We start from the raw sequence: 7,228 nt of genomic DNA, 5'->3' as shown, positions 1-7,228 counted from the left end.
CCCCCCCCCCCTACCAGTGACAGTCCACCTCACGTCCCCGCGGGCGAGCTCTCCACAGACACCGTGATCCAGGTGATCAGTAACATGACCCAGACCATCAGGCAACACTTCCCCAACCTGACTGTCTATCCTGCTCTGGGTAACCATGACTACTGGCCACAGGTAACCGGAGTTCCCAGGACTGATGGTTGTAGGACGCAGCACAGCACAGCTGAACTGAAACTGTGACCTTGTCGTCACTTCTCACTCCAAACCACCAGTCTTTTACAGAAGTAGAGGGAAGCTTTTTTTAATGTTTTTTTTTTTTTTATAATTCTTAATCAGTTTGACTCATTTAGGGGCCTGGTACCATTTAGTTTTAGTATTCAAGTATATATTTTAATTTGAGCATTTATTTAACCCTTGTGTTGTCTTTTCTCTGGGACCCTCTCGTGTCCCTTGGGTCAGACTGACCCGGGACTTATTTGAGGTCAAATTAAATATTACATCATAATCTATTAACAAATATTGTCTTTATCTCAATTTCAAACAATTGAAATAACATACTGTATATGTTTAGGGAATGCAATCAGTCTCTACTAGAACACAATTAAAAATGGAAGTGGGGTTTGTTTTTTGTTATAAGATTATAATTCATGTTAAAAATCCACTAGGGAAAAAACACAAGTGTCATATCCAGAATAATGTTCTGGATTGAGTCAGGAATACATGTTTATCACAGAAAATAAGGTAAGGCCGTTGATTTTCAAGTACAAATCTCTACTTTCAGTAATTTTGGGGGGTCTCATTCAATTTTATAGTTGGTAAGTTAGTGTTATGTGACAAACATTGAAAAAAGTGCCAAAAGTGTTGAAAAAAGGGACAAAAACGTAAAACTAAATTTAAATCATTGATTAAAAAGCATCAAATAAAAGTGTTGATTTTGATGAGAAGACAACAGAAGAAGAACAACAACAAGGGTTAACGTGGTTAAGTAGGTCCATTTTTACTGTATGGACGTAATAGAAGTCTCTCGTTAGCATCTTGTAGGCTACTTGTCAATGGGAAACGCCATACTGTACTCTATGTGTTGCATCGTGGTTTCAGGACCAGATGCCGAGCTCCACCAACGCCGTCTACCAAGCTGCTGCCCAGCTGTGGAAGCCCTGGCTGCAGCCGCAGGCTCTCCTCACGCTCTCACAAGGTAACCTGGTCGTGGTCAGCCGCAGGCTCTCCTCACGCTCTCACAAGGTAACCTGGTCGTGGTCTCACGCTCTCACAAGGTAACCTGGTCGTGGTCTCACGCTCTCACAAGGTAACCTGGTCGTGGTCAGCCGCCGCCAACCTGCTACTGTCACGTTATGGCGTTTCAAGCCTGCAGAACATGTTCACTGGGTTTTCATATTTCTTTTAACCCTTATTTTGTCTTCCTGTCAACTAGAGCTTGCCCTTTCAGCTCAAAATAGATTTTTTGTTGTTGTGCTTTTCCAATGTTTTTGTCATTTTTTCTGATTTAGTTTTTAGTTTTTTCCAGCTTTTTTTTTTTTTTCATTTTAAACCTGAGCTGGTTTAATAACAGGTTTTACACTTACTCTTCAAATTCAACAAACCTCATTTATATCAAATTATACATACATTTTTAGTTAACTATGCAGAAATTGGGAATTATTTTCATTAATAGTTCAAATCAGAGGATGTTGAGTGGATCTCAGATGGGTAGATGTTAAAGTTTAGTCCGGATACTGTTTGGAAACCATAAAAAAATGCTATAAGATTAAACAAATTCCATCCATGTTATTTTTGGGCAATTTGGTTAAAAGAATTCTAATAAAACACTTTGAAACGGGTCAAGTTGACCCGAGGACAACACAAGGGTTTATTTTCTTTTAACCCATTGCGCTCCGTTCAAGTAATCCTCATTGTACGGGTCCTGCAGGTGGTTTCTACTCCCAGCTGGTGAAGCCAGGTCTGCGGGTGCTTAGTCTCAACACCATCCTCTACTACGGCCCCAACGAAGTCACCAGGAACGTGACGGACCCTGCTGGACAGTTTGAGTGGCTGGAGAAGACTCTGGAGAAGGCTGCTCAGAGTCGGGAGAAGGTCTGACTCTTTGTGTCTTTGTGTCTTGAACTTTGACCTTTTGACTTGCCTTAACCCTCGGGTTGTCTTCCCGTCAAACTTTAAAATCAACACTTTTGTTTACTTTTTTTATTGATGTTTTTAACTTTTTCTTATGTTTTTATCCCTTTTTTTTCAATACTTTTTTTCTGAATTTTTGTCACTTCTTTGACATTTTTAACACTACGTAACACTAACTTTAGTTTTACAGTTACTTTTAGAATTTATGGTCAATAAACCTCTTTTTTAGGAAATTATACCAATGTTTGACTTAGAAAAGCGGAATCAAAAAGTTTAACAATCGTACCATCCGTATAGGGAAAAACCTGATTTTTCCCAGTAGGGCTGGGCAGTATATCAGTATAAATCCAAATCTTGATATGAGGCTAGATATCGTCTTAGGTTTTGGATATTATATTACAACATAGGGCTGGACGATATGGAGAAAATCCAATACCACAATATTTTGGACCAAATACCTCAATATCGATACTGCAACGATATTGTGTTGACTATTGGTGCTTTTTGACAAATAGTTAATAGTCACAATAACATTTTTGATAAATAATCATCAGTTATGTGGATATAATGATTAAGTGGCAAATTAAAGAACAGAAAATGACATAACTTAGACCATATCTAGTCTCATATGTCAATAACGATATAATATCGTTATATTGCCCAGCTCTAATATGACACGTTCCTGGTCTTAAAGGCTGCAATGAAGTAAAGTGATGAGTCCTTTTCTGAACTTTCTTGCAGTTCTGTATTTTGCCTTTAGTCATTATATCCACATTACTGGTGATTTTTTATAACAAATCTCACTGTGTAAATATTTTTTGAAAGCACCCGTTGTCAACCCTACAGTATCATTGCGATATTATTCCAAAAAATATGGCAATATGTGATTTTCTCCGTATTGCTGAGCCCTATTTGCCAGCGATCCCGACACGTTGAGTTGAGTTTGAGCTGACCTGGGACTTTGGATGTGTCCTTGTTCCTCCTCCAGGTTTACATCATAGCTCATGTGCCCGTGGGGTACCTGCCCTTCGCCAGAGCCACCACTGCCGTGCGAGAGAGCCACAACGAGCGGCTGGTCGCCATCTTCAGGGAGTTCAGTCATGTCATCGCGGGACACTTCTACGGCCACACCCACCGCGACAGCATCATGGTGCTGCTGGACCAACACGGTGAAACCTATTTCCTCTTAATAAAGCTAACTTTGATCCTGTGTGCTTGACTCACCACCACAAATTAGACACAACGCTTCTATAAGTACAGTGGCTGGAGAAAGTTTACACACCCATGCTAAAGTTGATTGATCTTGATGCCTTAATTAAAATAATTTAGGAAAATCCAACCTTTTAAGGACACCAGTTTTCTTTGTGAATGAATAATGTGTTGTACATAAATAAATATTCTTCCCTTAAATACAGAGGGCATAAATATACACACACCCATGTTTAATTCCCATAGAGGCAGGCACATTTTTATTTTTAAAGGCCAGTTATTTCATGGATCAATACATTATTCAACAGCTAGCTGGAAACTGACGTGAGCGTCCTCTACGACTACAGCTTCTAGAAACTAAAGCACCCGTCCAGACGACGAGGAACGAATAAGAACACAGACCGATCTTCTGTTAGAAACGGGATCCACGACGCGAACATGCTAGCAACCTGAGTGCATTCAGTACATGATGTGGTATTTGTGTCCTTTTTTTGTTCTGTAGGTAAACCAGTGAATTCTCTTTTCGTGTCACCGGCTGTCACACCAATCAAAAACGTTTTGGAGCCCTACTCTAACAACCCGGCTTTCCGCATGTACTTGTACAACAACAAGGACTACGCGCTGTTGGTAAGGAGCTCTGCTGCTGCACACCCAGCTCACTGCAACATGGAAACAGATTGTATTGGAACGAAGGGGCCAAAGTAGGCCAATAGATAATAAAAACAGCCCCACAAGTACACAAAAATATGTTGAAGCTGTCACAGCCATATTAGGAATTTGTAAAAGTTCCATTAAACACAGACAGTAGATCAATAACTCCTCTCTCTCAAATGGCTCACATTAAAAAAGATTGTTAAGTTTTAAGTTTTTATTTTTCCAATGAAACAATGAAATAAAAAATTAAAAGTTTGGAAACATACAGAAGACAGATGATTGAGTTTGAAGGCATTCTGATAGAATCCAAGGCCAAACTCAAAATGTGCAGCACTTTGAATACTTTCAACTTTTACCAAAGACCAAAGAACAGAAGTCCCCCTCGGTGATTAATCACGGTGTCAATCAGCACACAAAACCTGTTTCTGGCATTCAAAAAAGACTCAAAGACCTTTTCTCTCCCCCTCCCCCCCCCCCTCTGGCGGGGCTTTTCTCCATCTCTGAAGGATATCTGGCAGTACTATTTGAATCTGACGGAAGCCAACGAGAAACAAAGCTCTGACTGGAGGCTTGAATACATCATGACCGAGGCTTTTGGACTGGCCGACCTGGGACCACAGAGCCTGCTCCAGCTGGGCCTGAGCTTCAGGCTGCCGCAGACCAAAGCCTTCGACGTGTACTTCAGCCACTTCATGGTGAGCTACAACCGCAGCATCACCTGCGCAGGAGACTGTAAGCTCAGCCAGGTGTGTGCTGTGCTGTACCTGGACCGGCTGTCCTACTCCAAGTGTGTGTCGGAGGCAGAGTGGTAGCAGGGAGAGGGACCGAAACACGATGGCCGTTTCTCAGGAGGCACGTTTAGGTCATGGTTTTTCAAATTATTATTATATGTTGTTTGACTCTGCTTGGGTTCTAAAAAAGGGGAATTACATTCACTGATTCTGCTGCTCCCAAATATGACTCTACCTTTTCCCTTTTACGATTTTAACTTCAGTTTACAAATTAATTTTGGTGTCAAAAGCTTTTTTAAATTTTAAAAATGATTGATTTTTTCCTTGATTACTGGAATCATAAAAATGGAAATTCAATGCACTCTTTCTGCCGCCTCCAATTATCAATTAAACTCTTTCACTTTGACCTTTTTTCTCCAAGGTGGTTCTTCATCGGGTGATATTCCATCTAAAAGTCATCCCTATTCATTCTAGACTATATTCTGCACAATTTCAGAGTAAATTAGGAACGTTCAGTAATACAAAGAAACAAAGGGCAATACAGTAACTTTATGTAACTAATACAGGATATCCATCTAAAATATAACACTTTGGTATGGAAACCTATCCAGATGCAATCCAGACCCCACACAGCAATACATCAATATAGAAAATAGAGAAAATGCACTGATACAAAGCATGAAAAATATTTATTCTCCAACTTGTCTTAATAGTTTTGGGAGTGCCGACTAGGGCTGGGCAATAAATGGATGTTATATTGATATCATCATATATGAGAGTAGATATCGTCTTTTGGAAATCATAATATCGTTAATGGCTTAAACGTTGTCTTTTCCTACTTTTAAAGGCTGCATTAGAGTAACGTGATGCCATTTTCTGTGTTACCAGACTGTTCTATAATCTTTACCCACTCATTGCAGGCGGCCCCGTGCTTCCAGGCGCTTGTTGTGTTGCAGCCATGGAGCATGGTATGCGGCGCTCCAAAGTGTGGCTTTATTTTACTTTGAGAAAGCCCGTCTAAACTGTAAATGTACATTGGGAAAGAAAATATATACATTTTCCCTCTTATCTGTGAATTAAGGATTTTTACCCATTCCAAAGTCACAGTGACTGTGTGCAGGCTAGCTGGTCTCTCTGCAGGGGGGGGGGGGGGGGGGGGGGGGGGGGGGGGGGGGGGGCACAGGAACAGAGACTTACCCCATCTGACCCTCACTCTTCTTTTTCCCCCCCCTCCCACCGTCAGCCCCCTGGTCTTATTCTTCTCCTCTTCAAACCTTCCAGTAACTCCACATGTTTCTCAGCCACCACTCCAAGCATTTGCAACCCTCCCCACCCTACACCCCCACCCTCCCAGCTCTTTTGTCACTGTGCCTCCCTTCCCAAATGTTGATTACACTTCTCTTTTAAGCTCCCCTGGAAAGCCCCTTTTTTTGGGTGTAAAAATCCATCCATCCGAATCACCAAAAGTTGGGCTGCAACAGAAATAGACTTTCTATAATTTGTTCCAATTACATTTTGGCAAACAAAGTCTCGGCCCAAAGGGGTCCGGGAGCCACGAGGTGTTGCAGTATAAATGCGAGACGGTTGGCCGGACAAGCAGGAAAAACCCATTACTAAAGAATATAATGTATTTTCATGTGTCTTCACTGCAGTTGTTGTGAACTACTGGATCTTTTTATTTCTTTAGACCCGTCAGAGTTCAATCCAACAGCCCATTATTTGAGGGGAGAATTAGTTTTTGTTGAAGAGGTCCCAAGCTGAGCACACCTTAGCAACGTGTGCATGTGGATTCAAAGAAAACATGACGCCTTTTTGAACCCTTGTGTTGTCCTTCCCTCCACCATGACATCCATGTTGTCCTTCTGGGTCAATGTTGAAATTGAACTCTTGGTGTTTGTTTTTTTAAACTGATGGTCAATAAACTTAATTTAAATGACATAAATGACTTCATTTTTCAGTTTAAATTCAGATAAAATTATGAAATATTTCATTAATAGTTAAGATCAGAGGATGTTGAGTGAGTCACAGACTGGATCTGTTTAAAAAAATTCATTGTAAGTAGTCAATATTACATGGAAAGAAGGTTGCATGGGTTCCATACAACCTTCATGCATGCATCCACTTTATTTCTAGGGAATTTGGTTGAAAGAAGCCGTTATTTCTGATATTATACAACTTTGACCCGAGGACAACACCAGGGTTAAAGGCTTCCATCCAACGAGGCCGGGCGCCTACTGGAGAAACGCTATGCTTAATGATAATACTCATTTTTTTGTTATTATCATTTACGCATTTAATTTCGGCTTTACACAACATGTGACGTCAGAATTATCTGGATTCCAAAAGTGCAATGATATATAATATATACATATATATAATGATATATACTTTTGTATATTTCAATACGTACTTCAGATGGAATAAAGAGAGACTGGGTTTAGAATGTGTGTGTGTGTGTGTGTGTGTGTGTGTGTGTGTGTGTGTGTGTGTGTGTGTGTGTGTGTGTGTGTGTGTGT

The 7,228-nt window shown here is 40.6% G+C and overlaps 1 protein-coding gene across 1 annotated transcript in view; it reads left to right on the top strand.

The window, feature by feature from the left end:
* The window catches only part of smpdl3a (sphingomyelin phosphodiesterase acid like 3A), an 8,865-nt gene extending 4,058 nt beyond the window's left edge, over positions 1-4,807 (top strand). The window contains exons 3-8 of the mRNA XM_034899372.1: positions 18-162; positions 1,087-1,183; positions 1,916-2,079; positions 3,107-3,287; positions 3,830-3,954; positions 4,488-4,807. Of these exons, the coding sequence (XP_034755263.1) occupies positions 18-162; positions 1,087-1,183; positions 1,916-2,079; positions 3,107-3,287; positions 3,830-3,954; positions 4,488-4,793 (1,018 nt within the window). The 3' untranslated portion in view covers positions 4,794-4,807. The remainder of the gene's footprint in view (positions 1-17; positions 163-1,086; positions 1,184-1,915; positions 2,080-3,106; positions 3,288-3,829; positions 3,955-4,487) is intronic.
* The last annotated feature ends 2,421 nt before the right edge of the window (positions 4,808-7,228 follow it).

The sequence above is a fragment of the Etheostoma cragini genome, chromosome 18 (assembly GCF_013103735.1).
Source record: "Etheostoma cragini isolate CJK2018 chromosome 18, CSU_Ecrag_1.0, whole genome shotgun sequence".
Taxonomy (NCBI): Eukaryota; Metazoa; Chordata; class Actinopteri; order Perciformes; family Percidae; genus Etheostoma; species Etheostoma cragini.
The sequence above is the reverse complement of the archived record's forward strand: the minus strand, read 5'-3'. Positions and strand labels throughout refer to the sequence as shown.